Source organism: Leptosomus discolor, chromosome 11 (genome assembly GCF_034619465.1).
Source record: "Leptosomus discolor isolate bLepDis1 chromosome 11, bLepDis1.hap2, whole genome shotgun sequence".
NCBI classification, from domain to species: Eukaryota; Metazoa; Chordata; class Aves; order Leptosomiformes; family Leptosomidae; genus Leptosomus; species Leptosomus discolor.
In genome coordinates, this window is record NC_141401.1 from 12,276,138 (window position 1) to 12,297,202 (window position 21,065).

A 21,065-nucleotide genomic window follows, 5' to 3' on the forward strand; every position below is an offset into this window, starting at 1 on the left:
AATATTTAGCTAAACAACAGAGAAGAAATCCCTGTTTAAAGTATTTGGGACACCTGGAAATGAGGCTTAAGTGTGTTAAATGCAGACCTGTGCCTGTGTTTTTTACTGTAGCCCATCCACATGGTTAAGTCTTAGTTTGTGGATGTGCTTACTGGAAGTGGTGAGGTCGAAGGACAGCCAGGCTTCTTCACTTGCCTCTTACAGGCAGAGAAGTATGTGTCAGGGCTGCAGGTGGCTTGGGAAGGCTGGTGGTGACGTGCTGTAGCTGTTAGCTGCTGTGTCCCGTTGGGAACCAGACCTTTCCTTCCCAGTTCTGCTTTGCTTGCTGCTCCTAGAAGGAGGGGGCAGGCGCCAGCACAGCAAAAGGAGGTGCTTTTGGTATTGATGTCTAATTTGTGCACCAAATACCTGGTTTCTGTCACTGAGGTGGGGAGGGACCTTGGAAGGCCATGTGGTCCAACCACTGCTCAGAGCAGGGTGAAATCAGGTTGCTCATGGCTATGTCTGCTAAGGTTTGGAGTGTCTCTGAGGATAGAAATCCTGTCTTCAGTAGGAAAGCTGAGTAAAGCTTCAGTGGAGTCAGCAGAGCTGGGCCACTCCATGCTTCTAGTGTTTACTCTGAGATGCTGAGAAGTTTAGGAAGGTACATAAAGCTGTTTTACAGCAAAAGGTATAGATCTGATAATGTGCCTCTGGAAAATGACTAGTAGAAGCTGTTCCTCTTCACATTCTGGAGCCTTAGCTACTATTTCTTAGTACATTGGTTATATTCAGACTTGGACAACCACGTTTTTAAGACCAGCCTACCATTTTTTCAGGTGTAGTTTGTCATTCTTTTTAACTGCCAATGCAAGCATGGAAGCACCACTCCAATTCTCTGTGGAAGCGATCAACAAATAATTCTGGGTACAGTTTTAGCAGGTACCAGTGTTACTCACGTAAGAAGAAAAATAGGCAAAGGCTTCTCTCAAAAGAACTGTTGGCTGATGATGTTGCTTTAGATTGTATCACTTCTGCCAGAAATTTGGGTCCCTACCCTACTTTATGTTAAATATACGCTAGCTGCTGCAGCCAAATAGTTAATAGAAGTCCTTCATTAAACACTTTCTTGCAAGAAAGAATCCCTGTGTGTTTTCTTAGGGAGAGGAAAAGTGAGTTGAGGGAGCAATTAGAAACCCTTCCCAGTATCCCTTTGTCTCAGCTCAGCTGTAACTGGTGATCAGCTGTTTCTCTTACTCTCAGCCGCTCTCTGCCCACTCTGTCTGGTCTCTCTGTCTAATTTATTTGAGACCCACGCTTTGGGTTTGATTCAGCCTGGGTTACGCCAGCGGCTGGCCGGTGCATGGCAGTGCTGCTGACAAAATTTCTGCCTGAAGCCTTGCTCACAGCAATGTCAGAAACTCTTCCTCCCGTGGGAGCTGCAGATGGGCAACGCTTTCTTCGGGAGAGGGCTGTAATTTCCTCGAGGGGTCACAGGCAGGGCAGAGCGGGGATGTACAGAATTAGCACAGCCCCCGGGCAGGCCACAGCGCGGGCCTCCGACTGTGTCTCTGCCGGGGCCCTGGAGAGGACTGCCGGAAAGCTGAAGGTGCTGCCACTGTTCCTGGGCTGGGCGGTGTTCCCTGCTGCCAGCTTCACACAGGGCTTTTGAGCATCTCCCTCACTTCTCTGGCTGCCACGCACCCTCGCTGCAGGGTTATATCTGATAAGAAGGCACTGCCAAGTTTAGCATGATTTGCTTCTCATCGTTTTACATTTGTGTGCCTGCTCCACAAATCCGCCCCCAGTCGCAGGGTAATTGAGTGCAATTTGGGAGAGCCAGGCAGCCATTCATCCTTGCTGAGACGGGGCACTGGGAGCAGAAGTAGCAAGGGAGGGATGGACCCAGTTGGTCGTTTCCATGAGATTGTGTCAGCATTGCCCTGTGGAGAGAGGAGACCGTTTATTTGAGAATGCGTGATGGGCAGAGGCTGTGCTGCAGCCACAGCCCAGGGGTAGCACAGCGCTGACCTGGGGCAGGACCATGTGTATCCATCTGAAGGAGCTGATGCTGCAGTCCTGCGCGGAGCCCATCCCCCCATGGGTGGAAAGACAGACAAAGCTTTACTTCGTACTGGGGGTGGAGATTCCCTGCAGTTGTTCCTGAAGAAGAATATCTTCTAGTTTGGTGCAACCAGATGCTGTCAGCCAGACAAGCGTTAGTTATCAGAATTTCCAGATTAACTTTTTTTTTTTCTCACTGCTGTTCTAAGACTTTTCTGGTTGATGACTAATGCCTTTTGATGATTATTCAACTCATTTTGCTACTGAACTTCTATTTGTGTATCATTAATCAAAGACATAATTTCTTGTTTACTTTGGACATCTTTGATGAAACTCTGGGCATCAGTCATACTGTCTCAGCACCATACCATTACAGAAATCCTTTTATACTTTACAAGTTCATAAGTGACTGTAAAATGAAGTGAAATACTTGTCTTTTTTAAATTACAGTGGGAACAGCTTTGTTCCTGAGATGCTCTCTCCCTCCTCTGGGTTTTGGAGTGAGAGGAAAGTGCTGCGGGCACCACAGGTGGCTTGGGCTATATAGATGCATTTTTGCTTATTTTATTGTTACAAATCAGGTTTTATAACTGAACTCTTGTTTGTAGTGCAGTTTTATAAGAATATATAATGCTTCTTTAGTATTCATAGCCTATAATGTCAGCAGGAGAATATGCTCTATTAAACACAACAGTGGGTAACTGTTTAAAGTAAGTACCACAACAGAGCTTTTACAATTTGATTGATATTTTCCATGACTTTACATGAGATAAGTTGTTAATGCCTTGAATATTTATTTATTTATGGGGATTTATTGCTATAGTGTCTGATCACCTCATAAATATGAATGAATTTAGCCTTAAAAATTAATTATTTTTAAAGACATTTTACAGATAGGCACAGGTAAAGAACACTTCCTCCCTCTCAGAGAAGTAATGTTCAGACTCTAATATAGGTTTCTTTTATAAGCTAGACAGCAGGTTTCTGACGAAAAAGTGTTCCACTGGAAAATGCACTTGTCAGGCTCAAACTGTTCCATGAAGTGCAGTTGATGACTTTTTTTTTCTTTTTTTTTTTTTTTTTTTTTCCCAAAAGCTAAGCACGCCGTCCGAGTTGGAGCTTCTTGGGTGTACGGGTTAGCCTTCCCTGTGGACAGCTTCAAGGCTCCCAGGGTCTCTGGCTTAATGGTTGTTTTTGGATCTAGGTTTTCCAGAGCCTCATTTTGGAAACAGATTTTAAAAATCAGGTTTCCCAGTGGCACAGAAATCTGCTGCTGGCTCTTAACTTGGACCAGATGGTCCCCAAAGCCATGTACTTGCTGAGCCTGAAATTTGGCAGAGTACCTAAACATCACTTTATGGTCAGCCATTTATAGCTTCTTACCAACTCGGGTTGGAAATGGGTGGTTTATGCCTGTAGGTTGTAACAGGTAGCAAGAAACTCATTCTGTCTGTCTTAATAAGTTCCATTATTTCTTCTGACTGGAAAAGGTGAAAAGCAATCTCACTTGTCTGCTTGCCAGTCTTACTTGGCAGATGATCGTGGAGTAACATTTGGCATTGATGAACAGGGAACTCTAGGAAAGTTACATGGTTATAGCCCTGCAGGGAAGTAGCTGACATTACTAAAACTGAATACATTGGAATTATATGAATAAGACTTTGAATCTGTAACACCGGTTGCAGGAGGGGCAAACGGCCCTGCAACAAGTCCAGTTGTGTTGCTCATGTTCACCTTGGTTGCCACTTTGTAATTATGCAGGACCAGTGGAAGGTAATGGTAGTGTTTGCTTTGATTTAAGTAGTTTCTGGCCGAGCACTTAGTGAAAAGGCTAGGTGACACTGAGGTTGGTGTAATCAGAATACTCGAAATGGCATTAACAATGCAGTTTGCTAAATAAATACAGTACAAAAGTCTTGTTAGTTAGAAAATGTGCATAAATAAATGTTTGTATATGTTGAGATTGTTTGTCTTAAGTTGCCTCACCATATGAGGTAACTGTTGTTTACTTAGACATTGCAATACTAGCAATGAAGAACTTTCTGAAAGACCAAGGACAAAATAATAATAGAAAACCCTTCCTAAAACAATAAACACTTTAAATCTGTCTCTGATCTGTATACAGTCTTTTAATAAAGCAGTTTCTAGGAAGTACAAGTTTATAGCTAGCTTTAGTTGCATTAATCTATTGATTAATTGCTCACAATATTAAGAGAGGTTGTAAAATTTTCCTCTGATAATATTATTAAACATACAACAAAAGGAGGCACACTTTCCCATTTTTGAAGCTGTTCTTACTAACTTTACTTGCATGGATAGATGCATTAAACAAAGAGGACAAGATAGATTAAAAAAATATTATTTGTGAGGGGCATTGAACCGTTTCAACTCTTCTATTTTTACCAATAAAACCACAGTAGGAGTAGTGTCATGTCCTGTCAGCTTTCATTGTAAACTCTGGTGATACAGTTATTTGAAAGCGTAAGTATAGATGAGAGAAATGGGTTGGAAAGAAAAATTGCTGTGGATCCATGATTTAAGAAGGGCAGTAGGCCCTTCATATTCATTTCACAGGAGCCTGTCTCTCTAGTGCACCCACATCCTTGATATTTTTGATAGTAAGTAATTTTTGCTGATGAAGCATTTACATATTTTGGCTCACTTAGTTGGCTAATGTCATCCTTGGCATGTTTCACTCACATACGTACATGGTTTTGCTCATGGACAAAACAGAACAGTAATAGTGCTATACAGTAAAGAAGAGAAAGCACCATGAAGCTTAAAAATTATCACTCAAAGAGCACTGGATTTCCTCTGTGTTCACTAATGATGATAGGTGTGAGCCCTCATTTTGTATTTAAATGGGAGTGTTGCTCAAAACCCCTGTATGCTGCTTTTTTACAGGTATGGAGTGATATGAGACAAGGTTTGCCCATTCTGTTGCTGTTATTCAGATGTTACTGATTTGATTTTGTGTTTGTAATGTAATCTTCAGTTTCTGAAAGTGTATGTTACCCAAAAAACCCAACCACTGAAGGCATACAGTTCTGCTAAAAACATACAACACTTCTAGATTTAATTATTGAATTGTATATTGCAGTGACTTACTTTTTCATTTTTATACCTCTACTTTTAAAACATATTTCTGAGTAAAAATAAGAGTTCGTCCTTTTTTTTTTCCAGGCCAAATGTGTGTGGATCACGTTACAATGCTTACTGTTGCCCTGGATGGAAAACTTTACCTGGGGGAAACCAATGCATAGTCCGTAAGTTAATCCAGTTCTGTGTTATGGCTGAGGTTTATCTTTGTCACTCTATGTCAGAGTATTTTTAATTGTATACCAGAACTCAAATGTGTTTCTATGTGGTTTCAATAGCAGCTGTACATCATTTCTTTACCATTTAAAATATATTAAGCTAGTATACAAAGTTTTGTGGGCTACAGTACAGTGATGTGATACTAGTATTTAACAAAGGATTAATCTCATCCACATGTTCTGTTTAAGTCTGTGGTAAAGGGATCCAAGGGCTATGTGGGCTTTCAGGAGCGAGTAGCTGTGGAATATGTTAATCTATTTAAGTAAATGGAAGGAGGCAACAGCATTGGGACAGCAGCTACATTCACTCTGCTTGTTTGGACCGTGTGCCTGAAATATATGCATACAGACGTCATAGTGCTGTATGCGTATTCGTATGTAATGGTACAATGTACCAGAAATAATTGTTAAAGGCACTTTGCCTAAGGCTGGTAAGACCCTCCGCAGAGATACTGAGGCAACGTGCTGTCAGATGGGAATTACTATGCTTGTGTGTGTCTGGTGCAGAATTAAGGGAGTATTGTAATGCTGCCTCAGTGCCATGAGAGTCTGGTAAAATGGACCACAGTTAGACTTTTCTAAGGAAATCTCCCTATATCTAGTGTGGCCTGTGGCATGTTCCCAGACCTTTTCATAACAGATTGTGAAGGTCTAGGTTTTAGCTGTCCTTTACAGAGATGGAGACGAACAGGAGGAACTGTTTTGCAATCTGCTGTATGCATTTTAACGAGTTTGTAGGTATTTATGTTAGGGTACTGAATGCATATTTTCTATCAGGTGTTTTTTATGTTTGGGGTTTTTGAAACATATTTTAAAGGCATTTATGCTTTCTTTATAGCAATCTGCAGACATTCCTGTGGGGATGGATTTTGCTCTAGACCAAACATGTGCACATGCCCAAATGGTCAGATAGCCCCCTCCTGTGGTTCAAAATCAAGTAAGTATTTCTTCTGTGTCTTTGATATTGCTCTTTTGAGTCTGTGAAGCTACTAAGGTATGCAAGATAGTTTTGTGGTCAGTATTTAAGACAAATAACCTCTGAGTCACTAAACGTACTTTTACCACAGGAAAGAAAGTGTAGCCTCCTATGATGAAACTGAAGAATGACTCAGAGACTGGCTATTGGGGATGCTCTTTTACGCCAAATTAAAACCAAATTAGTTTTATTGGAAGCTATATTCATTTGCCAGTTTGTAACACTAATTTCGGTCTTCCTTGTTTTCTGGAAAATGGCTTACCTCTATTCAACGCTAGATATGTATGCATGTACAGCACAAAAGTTGTAATGATAGCGAGACAACTATTGACAATTGGCTGTATTTGATTTGCTTTGTAATTCTGCCCTCATGTTGGGGGTTACTAAACCAGACACTATGCTGTGTTTTACATACGTAGGCCTACAAGTGTTGTAGCATTTCCTTGCCCGTCTCCATATGTATCTTCTGAATCTGATATTGCTAACCTTAATCAGGTGGTACTTCTGCAGGTGCTAGAGATACAGAACTGGTCAAGGTTTTTAAGTGGAACAGCTTTTCACCAGAAAAAAACAGATGCTTTGGAAATGAAACTTTTCAGAGATGACTTTTCCTAGAAATATTTGGATTTCAGGTTTTCAAGGAAGGTTCCCAAGATCCAGAAGAAAATAAGTGAGATCAAATTCATTCAATGAAACAGGGTAGCTTAATGGCTAACCATGGGTAGAGTATCTGATATGAAGTAGAATTTTGCTTGGGATAGTATCTCAGTTCATATCTGAGATGCCAGATACCGTATTCTCGTTTGAGTGTGGTGCTTGTCTCTTGGAATGTAGAAGATTTTGGTTTTCATATAAAATGTGGAGTTTCTGGGAAGAATTCTGGGGGAAACTGTTTCCCACAAATGCCCATAACTATCTGAACAATATATTAACTGAAGTCAGTGGGGGATGCACTCAGCTGAGGTCTGTAATATTATGCAGAATGGTTATCCTTTTAATTCTGAATATCTTTTCGAACTCAATGTGTGGTCTTCTTTGCCTCTTTATTTTTTACCTTGCCATTTTTTTGCTTTCCTAGTTGATAAGAGTTTTCCCACATAACTGACCACTTCAGCTTGTGGTTTTAGCATCCTTTTCATGCAATAACAGTGGAAAAACAATAACAACTGTGGAATGTAATGGAATGGCATGTACTAAAATGGTAAATATTGTTCTTTGTAGTTCAACCCCTTTCTCAGGCTCCTGTGATGTCTGTTAGGGAGAGGCCAGCATAAGGAGGGTATGGAGCTATGGATCTCTCAGAGAGTACTGCAAGGAGGAAGGGTGCAAATGCTGCACAAATGTGTGCGGTAGTGTGTTCCTGCCTCAGTTCACCACTACTTCTTTACCAGGTGCATACGCCTTAATCCTGTAAGCCAGTAAAGGAAAGTATGGCCTTCACCCAAGTCCCCTTCAGGTTACAGAAGGAGAGATGTATCCCTACATCTGTTACATGTTTTGCCGCCTTTGTAAAAGGGAGGAACAAGTGGGCCTTAGTATTACCTCATTTTCTTCTTAGGCCACACTGAAGTATGAGTCTAGAATTAAAAGAAAAATAGAGTATGAGTCAAGTTACGGTTCTTCTTGTAGTTGTTTTTCTGAAATATTCTACCATTGACCTCCATGGTTTTAGCCTTCCTTGGAGTTGCACAGATAAATGTGTGCAGAAAGACTTTACTACAGTTTTTAATCAGGCAGCTCTAAAGCCTATATGACAGAGCTGTTTTGGTTGTTGACAATTACTTCTCCTAGGTATGAATATTCTACTAATCGTAAGCTTTAATCAGTGCTGACATTATTTTCCTTACATTGCTATGTAGATTTGCCCACTTCTAGATGTTGTTTCTCAGTATATGATATAAGTATTAACACTTTACAAATAGACTTAGCAGTTGGCTTAAAAAAGTTGTTATTTATATCTTGTTTAATCAGTGCAATAATTTAAGATACATTTTGTGTGTGTGGTCACATCACATTTATTTATTACAATAAACTAATTCCAAAAGCGAAAGTGTCTTGAGTTATAGAAAGAAAAGACTCCACTGCCTCTGTGCGCTCTTGTGTAATAATGTTTATGACCCAGCACCTCATTAGGACTTACAGAACATACACTTTCTGTAAGTCGTTTGTTCTGTTGGCACTGTAGCCAAAAACCGTGGATATGAATTTACACAATAGACCATAATGACTTAGATCTGTTACTGGGAAACAAAGTAAACATAAACATAAACAATACTGTTTGACATCAAAGGATTACTGTCAACTCCCATTGGTAACAGTTAATATTTTGTTAGAATACGCATTCATGAAACCTTTAGTTATACGTTTTAACAAATGAGAAAATTAATTTAAAATAATAAATAATTAAAAATATCAAAAGTAGATTATGCAAGTTTGTCACATTCAAAATATGAATAACAAATATGAGTGAAAATACCATGATTTCTCATGATTAAATGTATGGCTTCTGATATGTGAGATGTGTCTGAGTCTTTTGGGTATTTCAAGCTACATGTGTCTTTAGTACTTAAGCGATCACAGGGCACAGGTTTTACAGCATGTGCAGCCATAGGTAGAAACTGGATTCACGGTGGCTCTTATAGACTGATTGTCTGCAGGAACAAGATATTTAATGCAGATTGGAAAGTAAAACAAAGCCTTCAAGTTTGATTCATACGCAGGTCAGTTGTTGGGACTTTTCTGGTTACGAGTCAGCTTTAGGAATCCGGTTCGTGGTTGAAAAAATCAACCGGTGGTTTTCTCAGCAGGGATTTTCGTGACATCAATGAACTTGCTGGCTGAGTAGTGGTTATTTCTGTGTAATTAGTGAATTTCTGGGTATGCTTACAGTAGGCTTGGAGATAAGATTGCCATATGTGGAGGCATCACCCCTGCTGGCTCTGATGTGTGGGTGGCTCTCATGTTGCAGGTGCATGTGTGGGGAGATGTCGTACACCCTGTGCTGTGCCAGCTCTGTGGTGGCTGCTCCCTCCCAAACCATCCAGGGCCATGTCTGCTTTGACCTTGTCTGTTTGTGCTGCAGCTGTATCCTATGATCCTGCCATGTTGTTGGAGTTGCTGCTCTGCCCCTGTGGGAGTAGGGGCGTGAATGAGGAGGAGAAGGGTCTCTTCTTCATCATCAGGCACCCCTCGCTGCCCCCAGGTTTATTGGTCAGGTGTGACTCTGAGCTCAGCCACTGGTTTTGTTTCCAACCTGTTTTAGTCAGGATGGCTTGGGCTGGCCTAAACAGGGAAGGGATTTGCTGATGGAACTGTCTCTGAAGGATGGGAGCCATGGCAGAGCCAGTGGGAGCTGTGGTGCATGCTGGGGGTGGCAGCTGGTGGGGACAGGTGTCTTTGCCCCTCCTGGCAGGCTGGTTATGCCACCTGAGTGCAAAATAGGGCCTGTTTTCTCCCCCTGGTAGCAGCTTCAGAGGCACCAGCTGAGGACTGAGGTCTTCCTCAGAGGCTGCGTGCTGCGGGGGTAAGGCTGGAGCCCAGGCCCTTGGCTTTGCGCCCCAGAATCCTGCGTCTCGGGGCAGTGCGGGAGATGTCTGTTGGATGGCAGTAAAACCTGGAGCTCAGCCCCTTCCCTTGTATTCTGCTGCTGTCAGAGGTGGTTAAAGGTCTTGAAATTTCAGTTTCCAGAGTTTTCAAGGCTGCTGCGGGTTTTCTCAGCATCCCGTGCAGGGCTGCAGTCCTGCGTCCTGTCCCGGCACTAGCTGCCACCTCACTCCTGACTCAGTCACTCGACAGAGAAAGCACGCTGAGCATCTGGGATGGGATGAGACCGTCATTCCTTGTTTACAGCTCCTGGCAGGCAAAGCCCTGCGTCATGCATGGCCGGGGCTGGGAGTGTTTCCTCGGCAGTGGCACAGAGAGACGAGAGGCAGCCTCTCCTCCCGGTGCCCGCCGGCTGGCCCTGCAGAGCGCCCTCGGCTTGGGGTGCTGGGCAAGTGGCTCTGCTGGTTTTCCCACCTAAGGATCACAGCCCCTCACACCTCATGTTTTTTAGTTTGGGATCGCAAAGTAGACAGTGTGCATGTTACTCTTCATCTGCTTGGTGAGCTCCTGAACGTTTTGTGAGCAGTTGTGGTGTGATGGTGCTCTTGGTGTGAGTCTTTACTCAGTTTTGCTGAGAATTTATTAAAAAAGTCAGGAACTCTTAGGCTTAAGCATGCAGCTTGTTGTTTCACTTTGATAAACAACACAAATGTTGCCCACACACAAAGCATGTGTGGATGCGTTTGGTCTCGCTGGCTCTTTTGCAGGTTTATAAAGCTATGTTCCTGCAGTTATTCCTGTTTTGACTTCAGAAGTTTCCAGTGCAGACTGTTTACAAATTGGACCTGAAAGAGAACAATAATTGATTAAAGGCAATAATTTATTAATGTTGTTAACATTTCCTGTGCATGCTGAGTTAAGACAAAGCTATACGCATTGATTTACCAGCCTTATGGTAATTCCTGTGCTTTTTTCCTTGGGTGTCTATTAGTGTGATACCTTGGAACAGGTTATTTCATTTACTGGAATATCTCTGCTGACATTAATGGGATTGTTGATATAGCTGAGAAAAGAGACTCTGGACTGGCATTAATATTGCTGCTTTTCAAAAATGCACTCTTAAAATCATCATCTGAGCTCCAGACAGCCTTTGCATGTGTTTCTATAAACTTTTGGAAGGGTAATATTTCAGAACAGTCTGTATGATTTTGGAAATACTCTTTTCAACATTCCCTCAAAAGAAGGCAGAAACTGAATGATTAGTTTACTGACTGTGTGTCACTGATTTTCTTGCATGCTAGTAAGGGAGGAAGCTCACTGATTTGAATGGCTCGTTTTAGTAAAGATGACTGGGTGTCCCAGCAGTCTCCCATAATGATTTTAGTTCAAAAAGGAGGAAGAAATATTTTACCTTGGAAAGGTTCCTTTAAGCAGCAGTAAGACAAATTATGGAAACTTTGTGTGTGTGTGTGTTATGTGTAAAACCACTCCTTATCCCAAAATGGGGAAATATACTTTACTTTTACTTGAACAAATAATATGAAAATCATCATATAAGCTACTGTTAACCTTTTTATCTCGAATGTAGTTCAAACTGTTTAAATGGTTTTGGTCTTCATGTGGGAATGGAAATTAGCTCTTGGCATAGCATGCTCTAATTGAAATCAGTTTGTGGTTTTTAAGTTCCTTCCCTGCTTGACAGATGATATCATTTCCTATGCTTTTTGTAATCCCCTCTGTTTTTCTAAGATTGTATAAAGCTAAGTCGAACTACACATTTTAAAGTAACTATACACCTTTTTCTGACCTACTTAGGACATTGTCCAAAAATCTTCACCAGATATTCACTCTGTATTTGCAGACAATTTTACTTTTTGTTGAGGAATGTCAGTACATTTTTGTTGCCTGAAGTACTGAAGTACCTCCAAAGTAGAACAAAGATGTATTGTAACTATTAGACATATAAGAAATGTAAGATACTGTTTTGACCTTTATAATTGAAGAATTAAGAGTACCAGTGTTTTAATGCTAGATTGTTTTAAATCCTTTCTCCAATTGCATGTTTAACTTCTGTTCTGTGGATTCATATTGCTGTAGAAGGCAATATGTTAAAATTGTTATTTCTACTTGAAAATAAAAATAAAATTCCATTCACATACTTCTGAACTGTAAAAAACCAAATGATGCTTAAGGGCTTTGTGCAACAGGAAAAATTCAGTGGTTGGTATGGCACCTGTTAGCAACAGGATCTGGTGGGACATGCAATTTCTGTTTTTCAGTCCTGAACATTTCGGACAGTGTGATGTGGGTATCCAGTGCTCCATCACTATCTACTGAAATGCTGATCTGACTGTAATCTTATTTGGGGAGGAGCCTTTCATGTGGTTCCTGTTAAGAGGGAAACCGTTTCCTGGCTGCTTACTGGAGTGCCAGCTCCAGTTCACAGCTGTGTCAGACAGCAGGACCTGTAAGGAGGACTTCCCTTTGTCAGGAGGCCTGCCCGCTTCTCTATGCCTGATGAAGAGCCTGACATACTTTAGGTTGTTCCTGCTTCTAGTTAAAAATATATATTTGTCCTTATTACTAGGAAAAAAACACGGACTTTTATGCTTTACTGTTATGGGACTTAAGCTGCAAATGAATCATTATAAATGGTGGGGCTGTGGCTGAGAAGAGTGTGCTGCTGCTCCCCTGCCTCTGCTCCTTGCAGGGGAAGGTTGTTGGCTCTGAAGAAATGCTGTCTGTGAGCTCCACAGCCCCCAAGCACAGCAGCCAGCAGCAGCTTTACTTGGAGATGGGTTGAGCCCACAGATGGCATACAGAAAGAAATCACTCTGTTACTTTTCCTTTTCATGCAAGAAATCCTACCTGGGCAGATCAGCTTCTGGTATTGCATGTGTTGGCAGAACTGGACTGTCTTCAGGAGCTTCCTTACATGCTTCCCTTTAATACTTCCCTCCCCCATTGCCCAGACTCTCCTTCTTGGTGGTTCATCTGCGAGAAGTTTAGTACTTTTCCCTTATTGATGTTCTTTTCTCATCATTGCAAGATAGAAGACAAATTCTGTGGATTTATGCTCATATGAAATGCCTTTGACTTCAGTGAATAGGGGTGGTATCAAATTCTTGCACCATGTCCTATATTACTTAGGAACTGTAAATCAGTATTGTTTTCTGTACTGCTGTTTTAAGTATCTGTCCTAAAATATGCATCCTTGGTTTCTAAAACTGGTGTCTAGTTCTTAGAATCAATCCCTAAAAAAAAAAAAAAAATTAAAAAAAATCCCTTAGCAGACAGTTAAGTGTTTCTGAGTGGTTTGGTTTAACTGAGGAGAATATTTTTTCTTGCAAGTACAACACTGTAACATCCGGTGCATGAATGGAGGTAGCTGCAGTGATGACCATTGCCTCTGTCAGAAGGGATATACAGGAACACACTGTGGACAGCGTAAGTACACTTTTATTAATGTAGATACTGTGTACAGTTAAGTAATTCTGGAATGTGTGGGTTGGGCACCCTTCAGCACTAAATTTCAACTGATGTTGAGCTTGTTTTTGATCAGGTACAGTGGAATTTTACAGGGAAACACATGACTTTGTAATGAATGCTGAGTGAATTCTTTCTGATCAGCACTATTAAAATAAACGTCATGTGAATTCATAGTAATTGGATATAACTTGATCCTGTAGTTCTCACACTACTGTAATTCCCAGTGACCTCTAGAGCTTTCCACTAACTGGAGCAATAGGCCATACATTTAGAATTTACATGGGATTCAGTTTTCATGTTATAGACAAAATTAAGCTTTTTTACAAAGCTTTGTTTCAGTTTCAGGGATTTGCTTCAGACTTAGCTAGTATGCTTTAGGAATTTTGTTCATTTTGATGTTATCTTATTAGAGTTGATCGACCTATTTTTGATTTCCTCAATCAGTCCTGAGCCAGCAGCATTCCTGGATCTGCTCCTTGAAATCTCTCCCAAACTTACTGGTGATCTCTTGCTCTTCTTGGCTGCAAGGTTATAGACATACACACTGCTTTTAACCAAGGCTGTCATGTTGCTATCTAGTGAACTATTGGTCTGACAGAGAAAATGTGTTTAGCCCATTTAATGAAAACCTTTTGTGCTCTGTCAGAATCAATGGTAGACTTTACATGAACTTCAGTGGGACCAGGAATTTACCCTAATGATCTGGAAGAGGATCACATGGTAAAAGGATTTGAATTTCTGCCTTCTCTGTGAAATATCAAGTGGATAAAAGAGAATAAATGGAAACCTTTCTACTGAAGTGAATGTGAAACAGAACAAAACATAATATTGCTCAATAAGCATCAAATTGTATTTAAAAGCCCCCTTTTCATGTGGATGTTATATTTTGTGATTATTTTTGAGAGCAACTGATTTTGAAGTTTATGATGAGGAAAACTGGGTTCTGAATCTAGTGTCAGAATCATACAGGGGACAAATATCTTGGATTTACTCAGTCAAAATAGTTATTCATTACATTTTGCTGTCCTAGTTGACAGCATGAATCATTTAACATCAGCAATCAGTCATTTAATACTGGATTGTTTTTCTGTTATGGTAGAGGAACAAATAAATGTTTAACTTTACTTCTGAATTGGGAAAAATTTTGAGGATTTAGAGATGAAATTTTCTTCTATGACTTCTATCTGCAGTTTTTACTATTTCAGTGTTTCTTTGTTGAAAGTTTGAAAGAGATGTTATTTTGAAGTTACAGAATTGTATTGCCATCCCAAAGAGAAAGTCTCTGAGAGGTCAGAAAAGCTGTGATTGTTACTGTGTTTATATTATGTTCCCTTGAAAATTCGTGATGCTAATGAGGCCAGGAAGTAAGAAAAGATCATAAACAGATTCTGAAAAATAAAGTATCCTGTCCTGTTATGTTTACCATTTTTACCAGTTTACCAGCTGGTCAAGTGCGTACCTTCATGTCTTTCTGGAAATACCTCAATAAAGATTACTTTTTCCTTCCCTCTGATACAGCTGTCTGTGAAAATGGATGTCTAAATGGAGGGAGATGTGTGGCTCCGAACCGATGTGCTTGCACATATGGCTTTACTGGACCCCAGTGTGAAAGAGGTATGTGCCCTAAAACAGTGGAAAAAAAATCGATGTTCCAACTTTCTTAATAATAACAACTTAAAAATACTTTAAAAGTAATATGAAATAAAATATTTAAATAGTAATATTTTATTGCTGTCTGTGAATAAGGTAAAATAGAACCGATGTTCTTGTAGAATGCTGTGTAAGGAAGCTTTACTGAAAGGAAAACTCCAGTCTAAGAAAATTGTGGAGGTATTAAGTTATGGAATAACACAAATAAAATGGTATTTTTAATGAGAAAGAAAACTTCAGCATTAATTTAAAAACAAACATTCAATCATACCTTCTTTTGTGATTTTTAAATATCACAAGTGTTGATTGGTATGATTTTAAGTGTTAGTTCTTCAGTTCATGGTAGGTTTACCAAATGTTGTTTTCTTTTCCTGGGGCAAAAATCCCCATTTATTTACTCTAACACTAGGGTTATCGAGCCATTACCTATTCTAATCTATAGTTGAATTGATTTGGTTTGTTTTGTTGGACTCAAGACTGAAAATAAGGTTTTAAGTAGCGTTTTTAGCCGTATGTGAGCTTTGTAAGGATAGAGACCAGGATAAAACACACATGCAGTTGATTAAGGCCTTTCTTTTGTTTACTTTTTTGCTATGAAAACACTCCAGTGGAAGAAGTGGCAAATAAAAATACTAAGAAAATGTTTTTACTCAAACTTCTGTTTCTAAGTCATCAGAAAAGCTCTTTGTATCTCTGATACATTTGCTTATCAATGATAAGCAGCATCTTGATGCTGTCTTTGGCATGTTTTGTTTTGGCAGAGTTTATCTAGTTGTTCTTTCCATTTTGTACAGATTTATTGTTACCAATTTTAACTTCTTATTTGTGTATCCTTAATAATAATCACAGCTGTTTCCAGGTGAAAACACAACTATACCAACTCTCTTACCTGGTATATGGATTTTTTTTTTAGGATTATTAAACCAATTTAATGTTTTATTTGAGAGAGATATAGTGAACAATGTTTAGGTATATATCTTCTGTTGAATTTTGTAATATTAAAAAGAAAACATTTTCATTTGTTAGAGCTATCAATTGATTTGCTTGGTTCGATATTCATACATATTACTTATTCAGCAGGTTGTGTTGCATATCTATGAACTTGGGACAGAATAGACATTAATAACCTGATTTTGGGCTTGCATGTAGGGGATGTGCTTAGCACATGACATTTTTGTCTGATGTTCGCCACTGTCAGTGCTGCAGTGGGAGTAACGGTTGGCTTTTTTGTATGGGCAGAATGGGTGGGTGATGCAGAACAACAAATCTTAGGGGACCAAAGCCTTTCATTCTGGGCTAGAGCAGACAGTAGGATGAAGCAGGTGTTTCCTGCACTCTCTACAGCAGATAAAATTACTGTATTGGCACTGTGTGAAGTCTTGCTAGTTGTCCACTCAGATGTAAAAGTAGTTCAAACTTCATTCCGGTGAGGAGGTATAAAGTGTAAGTTCAGAAGATTGTTCAGTGCTGCTTTTATGTTGCCTGATCTGGGACCAGTTTAACTCCACCTCATTAGGGCAAGTTTCAAGGCTGAAGCCTGCTAACAGCTTCAGTCCCGTCCCTCAGGGCTCCTGCCTTGTGTTGGGTGGAGTGAGAAATTGGTGACACAGAGCCATTTGAGCCAAATCATGCTGTCATGAAATCTCATGCATGTTACTGAGCACAACTGAGGTGGGAATCTGTAACTTACATGCCTCGCCTATAGGCGGTTTTACTTAGAACACTTAGTGTTTGATTCTATAGTTATCAATAACAGAGAAAATAGACATTAATGAGTTGTAGTATTCCTGGCTAATGCTCACTGCAGTATTGAGGCCAAATGATAGTCATATCTTCCTAGAAAACTGCTGAAATTTGGCTTCTTTCACAGAGATTTCCTGCGGTCTCTCTACCTAGCTGAGCTAATATGTTCCTCTCCTCTAAAAAGGGTGTGGTGGTTTTTGGTCCCAGAATCACATTATGCCATCAGAAAAACTTTCTGAAGATAACTTTTCAAGTATAAGCTAATGTTGGTCTTAGTCAGAATAACTTGCATTGTTCAGCACATGCACCTGTGTGGTCATCAGGGAGTCGTCTGGCTGCATATGATTTTACACATCTGTCAGCTAAGTAAGAGGTCCATATTTTGAATCTAGCTTTGGAAAGTTATGTGGATTTGTGACACTCCCTCGTGGGCTTCTGATGTATATGTGGATGGATGTTATCCAGTAAATTGACAAGATTCATGCCTTGTAAAGTGAAACTGTGTCTTCATTAGAAAGAAAAAAAGGAGGGGGGGGGGAATGGTAGAACAAAACAAAACCCAAGCATCTCTGTTTGTGGAGGGTGAGTGGGAGAAAGGAAATTACTCAAGAGAAATAGTCTCTTAAACTATTGCATTTCTGGGGGAAGCAGGAGAGGCAGATTGTTTTGAAAACATCATTTCTGGTTATAAATGTAATGTGAAGTGATACGGTTTCATGGCATGCTCATTCTCCATCTGTTTGGCTGTGGTTTGACTTCTAGGTTATGCCATGCCACAAGCTAAGAGTGATGTAAGTAATTTACTGCTGCATATCACGCAGTGCTTTTCTCTACAAGCATCAACCTAGTAGTAACAGTCACAGAGTGTCTGTGGCACGTATGTCACAGACCAAAGAATGTTCCAGCCTTTGCTGCATGTGTTGTAGCTTAGAACTGTCTTGAATAAAACAATGTTGAGGCAACCAAATTCGTGGGGCTTGTTCCAGTAATCTAATATGGAAAACAATTAAAACGTTTCAGGTGGTTGTAGCAAAGTTAGAGCTGGTTTCTTGCACCCAGAGGCAAGTTGTGTAGTTCTGTGCCTACTGTTTTAAGTAGTTTTTCCATAAATTTAGTCCATATTTCTAATACAAATTAGACTGATTGGTATTACCTCAGTAAATGCTGACCATATGATTGTTAATGAAGATTTACAAGACTTCTGTGTAGGTCAATAGCTTCAAATACATGCACAATGAAAGGGCGTTATCTGGTGAAAGACCTGCTGCTTTCCCGGTGCAGCAAACTCCATCAAATTTGTGGCATGAGTATTTTATGTATTTATTCAGGCATTCTTTGAGAGGGTAGCAGCTGGCCTTGGACAGTTTTGGCACACAAGTTGCTTTTTGTGTGTCTTAGAAGTGTTAATGATGGTATAAAACAGTATAAGCACAAGAAAAAGGAATTTTTAGATTCATTTTTATCAATGGAGTTCTTCTTCGTATTCCGGGAGTATGTACCATGTCACTGGTCAGATACACTTCATCAGAGCTGAATCAGTAACTGTGGCATGGTCAAAAGTGGTACATGTGTCATTACCTCCTAAGCTGTTGTGTATGATGGTTGGCACCTTTCCAGGGTGTGGGAAGCCTCCTGTGTGTACTGTCAAGTGTATGCAGGTGTATGATAAGTACAACAGACCTGGCTTTTCTGTGGGATAATGTTCATCAAAAAGGTGAACTTGACATAAGCTAAACAGTAAAAGTGTAGTGGAGTTGGAAATGCTTCCTACAGCAATTTAAGAGACATTTAAAATACATAGTCCAGAGAGGAAAATATATCATGGATATTGGCTCGGTTCAAATTTTAACTTCAAGGATTCCTTCTGGAAGGTGCTGAGTTCTCTGGCTGCGATCCAGTGATGGGCTTTGACATGCATTTAAATTCAAACCTGAGATGTCAATATGCCTAAAACTACGCAAGTGCTTAAGGGCCTTGCTGGATTTTGGCCCAAGCTTTCAGAGTCAGTGAAAATCTGAGAGGTGCACTCAGCTTTTAGCATATCATTTAGTCACATTGTTAATGAGAAAGTGTCACAGGTAACAGAAAATGAAGATGCAAGAAAACCCAAAATTTTTTCTATTGGTTAAAAGCTGGATGCCGTCTTTACGTTATTCAACTTTTAATGCTGAATAACTTGATTGAGTTTGATTCTGCAGTTCCTTTCAGAGTTGCTGAAGAGATTGAGAGCAAAGACTCTTGCTTATGTTCCCCTGAGGATGACTCAGAACATTGACAGCTCTTTTTATTGTCTGTAAAAGAGCCTAGGGGATTTAGCTGGCTATGTGAGATGCCCACGTTTGGGTCATGTGAAAATATCCCTATGTCATGCATTTTATGAAAGTCCAGAGGAAAAAGTGATGTTAGAAGCTCAGAAAGAGATCAGATATCCCTATCAGATTTGGTAGAACTGTGTCCTTCAAACTTGTGCATAAAAGCTTTCTTGACTCTTTGAATCTGTTTCTCTTTGGATATTTGGATGATTACACTTTAAGAGGGTGAATTCTATATGATATAGAATAGTACATTGTTGTTATCCTTGTGTTGCAGAAATGCAGTGAAATGTGCTTTTCTTTTTCTGTCTGGATCCATTTAGAGGAACACAGTGGAAGCTTAGAATGTGTTACAGCCCTGTTTGTTTATTTGAATGCTTGTTACAACATCAGGGGCTCAATCCTGCTGCATTTTGGAGGTTTGCCACTCGCTTCGCATAGGAGCAGAATTGGGCCTGATGTAGTTCAAATATTAAAAATGTACCACGTGTGTTTTGGTTTTTTCTGGACTCAGAATATGAGCAAATGATTGCGTTTTCTTCAGACAGAGTCGTTTCTGTACTGCTCTCTTCATGGCAGGAATTTTTGCATAATTTTTAATTATATCTGGCTATTATTAAAAGTTCCCAGAATTAATGCCATATGTAAAAATATCTTTCCCAGAGCCTCTGTATGAAAGGGCAGCCGCTAAAGTGGTCGAGAGTAGTGTATTGCTGTGTATGGTTTTTTCTTTCTAAATATTACAACGGGTAGAATGTTTTCAAAAGAGGACACTGCACCCCTTAGTGTGCCCCGTCTCTGGTATTTAGTCTAAATGGAAAGTAAATAACAAAGTGTAGATAGCAGTAAAAGTATGTTCCCAAAGCCTTATGTTGCATTTAAAGTAGTATTGCAGCATATGGTAGCTGGCAAACATTTGAATAAACTTGATTTCTGTAGCTGTCTTCCAAGAAACACATCTGTTGACATAGACATGTAGTTTCTGCAGCCCTGTAACATGAATGCATGTACAGGATTATAGCAGCAAACGAAAGGATGGCTAAGCTTGAAGGCCTCAAATAAGGATTCATGCACACGATTTTCCCTTGAAAAATTACGAAAAATGGCTTCAGGCTGAAGATAAATGTATTCGATCAGAGTGATGTTTTGCTGTCTTTAAAATAAATTTAATACCTGTTGCCGTCCTTGATGTTTTTCCGTGTCTTGCATTATCTTTTCTATAAAAGAGGTTGAGATAAATGGATGAGGAGTTTTTGAATTTTTAAAACTGAAGCTGCAGCTTAATGGTGGAGAAGTCAGCCTCTGCAGAATAACTGTGTGTGTTTTAAGATGGATTATAATACTTGGCAATATAATCAATAGATCTCTAGATCAGAACTCAGTACTTTTAATTAATGCCAAAAAGCATTTTTAGGCTCTTGTGTATGCAAAGGCTTTTCTCCATTGTTCTGCTCCTTGCAAATATACCTTATAACCTGTCCTGTGTTGCTTGCTTTATGCTTTGTGCGTCTGAAAATATCCCATAGGAAGTTTTAAAATGTTTCTTCAGATATATGCTTAAAGCTTAATCAAGATCTATATAAATGATTCAGTACATATGGGCTTAGGGCTCTTATGAGATATGAGGGCTCCAACTTTTGTATATGAAGCTGAACATTTAAATTTTCTTCCAAATTAAGTTTTGATTTCAGTCAAACAAATCCGAATCCAAAGATTTCATTCAACTGTTTGGCAGCCCTTTCTGTATTTCCGTGCCTTCTTGATTGGCTGCTAAGGGCAATGACCTTTACATGTGCAGAAAAGTATTATTTGGACTTTGTTTTCATTTGATTTGATTTTAGTTGTAGCAGTGGAGATGCATATAAATTTAATCACAAATTGAGGACCCCGTATTTTGGTATAAGTTACAATACAAACATTTGAATGAAGTAGCTGCATTGTTCTAATCTGTAAGATTTGATTCTTGCATGTAGGACGTTGAATGGACTCACA

At 39.7% G+C, this 21,065-nt stretch overlaps 1 protein-coding gene across 2 annotated transcripts in view; it reads left to right on the top strand.

Annotated features, from left to right (window-relative positions):
- Positions 1–21,065, top strand: part of FBN1 (fibrillin 1) — a 155,206-nt gene that overhangs the window by 9,472 nt on the left and 124,669 nt on the right. For both annotated transcript variants that reach the window (XM_086471589.1, XM_086471590.1), the window contains exons 2-5: positions 5,227–5,309; positions 6,199–6,297; positions 13,231–13,326; positions 14,887–14,982. In XM_086471589.1, coding sequence (XP_086327715.1) covers positions 5,227–5,309; positions 6,199–6,297; positions 13,231–13,326; positions 14,887–14,982 — 374 coding nt within the window. The remainder of the gene's footprint in view (positions 1–5,226; positions 5,310–6,198; positions 6,298–13,230; positions 13,327–14,886; positions 14,983–21,065) is intronic.